Source organism: Morone saxatilis, unplaced genomic scaffold (genome assembly GCF_004916995.1).
Source record: "Morone saxatilis isolate NCDOM2014 unplaced genomic scaffold, NCSU_SB_2.0 Contig11, whole genome shotgun sequence".
Classification (NCBI taxonomy): domain Eukaryota; kingdom Metazoa; phylum Chordata; class Actinopteri; family Moronidae; genus Morone; species Morone saxatilis.
The window spans coordinates 1,065,260-1,066,314 of record NW_023339663.1 but is presented as its reverse complement, the minus strand read 5'-3'; the positions used below and the strand labels follow the sequence as shown (position 1 = coordinate 1,066,314).

At 39.6% G+C, this 1,055-nt stretch overlaps 1 protein-coding gene across 1 annotated transcript in view; it reads left to right on the top strand.

The window, feature by feature from the left end:
* Nucleotides 1–438: 438 nt before the first annotated feature.
* Nucleotides 439–1,055, top strand: part of LOC118320844 (serine/threonine-protein kinase BRSK2-like) — a gene marked incomplete at its 5' end in the record, with an annotated part of 44,856 nt that continues 44,239 nt past the window's right edge. Inside the window, 1 exon segment of the mRNA XM_035651963.1 lies at nt 439–533. Within this exon segment, the coding sequence (XP_035507856.1) occupies nt 439–533 (95 nt within the window).

Sequence of the window (1,055 nt, the reverse complement as noted above, 5' to 3'; positions counted from 1 at the left end):
AAAATAATACATAATGCAGACAGAGAGTTGTATAAAAAGTTCCCTCTTCTCAAAATTCATCCAAATCTCTGGTTTTACACAAACTCCCTGCAGTTCCATTGTACAGTTTTAAATATAATGTGAAAATATCCATAAAATCTGTCACTGAGTCATAGAAAAGAAAGGAAAAATGTTGGGGACGAATGGATTAGAACACCAGAGTAATCTTTTTTCGCTGTCTGTTTTACCTTAACTGTAGATTTGTGTTATTATCTGCAACCATCGTCTGTGGAGTACATTTAAGTGACTGACGTCTCAGAGGAGGACAGGAAACCTTGAACGTGATGCCTTAAATTCAGATCCACACCTCCACGTTTCTGAATGTCCCTCGTTCCCTCAGAGAGACTCCGACAGACTTTAAAGAAAATGACTTGATGTGAATTTTATTTTGTGTTTCAGGTCTGGTGAAGCTGGGGATCCACTGTGTCACATGTCAGAAAGTTGCCATAAAGATTGTCAACAGGGAAAAGCTCAGCGAGTCGGTTCTCATGAAGGTAAGACGGTTGAGTGCGATCAGTGTTTGTTTAACCTGTGAAACTCGATGCTGTAGGTGTCTAAAAAGCACCACGACTGAAGATTCAGCCCATTTCAGAGTTTTTGTTTTATTATTATTGTATTATTTCCGTGGGGTATACAATAAGAGTTGTGAAATAGTTGCCTAAAAATAACTACTTTGATGCCCTGAAACGCCCCTAGCAAGTTTCTTTCTCGGATCTCAGTATCTTGTAAAGCATTGCTGCTGAGGTACTCCTCTGTATACTGTGTGTCAGCTAGCTTAACGGTAAGAAAACAGCACAGCAAATGTTAACACCAAATAATGAGGGTTAGGATTGTGCTGAACTCAGGTACTGACACTTTTTTGGTCCAGTTCAGGAGCTGGTTATTGTCAACAAATCCCTTGAAAAGACCATAAATATTTAAGCATCTTTAAGTGTCTTGCTTTCTGTGTAACAGCCAGCAGGGGGCAGCTCCATTGGTTGCAATAACACACTGATACCATTCAGTCTTATGGAGAA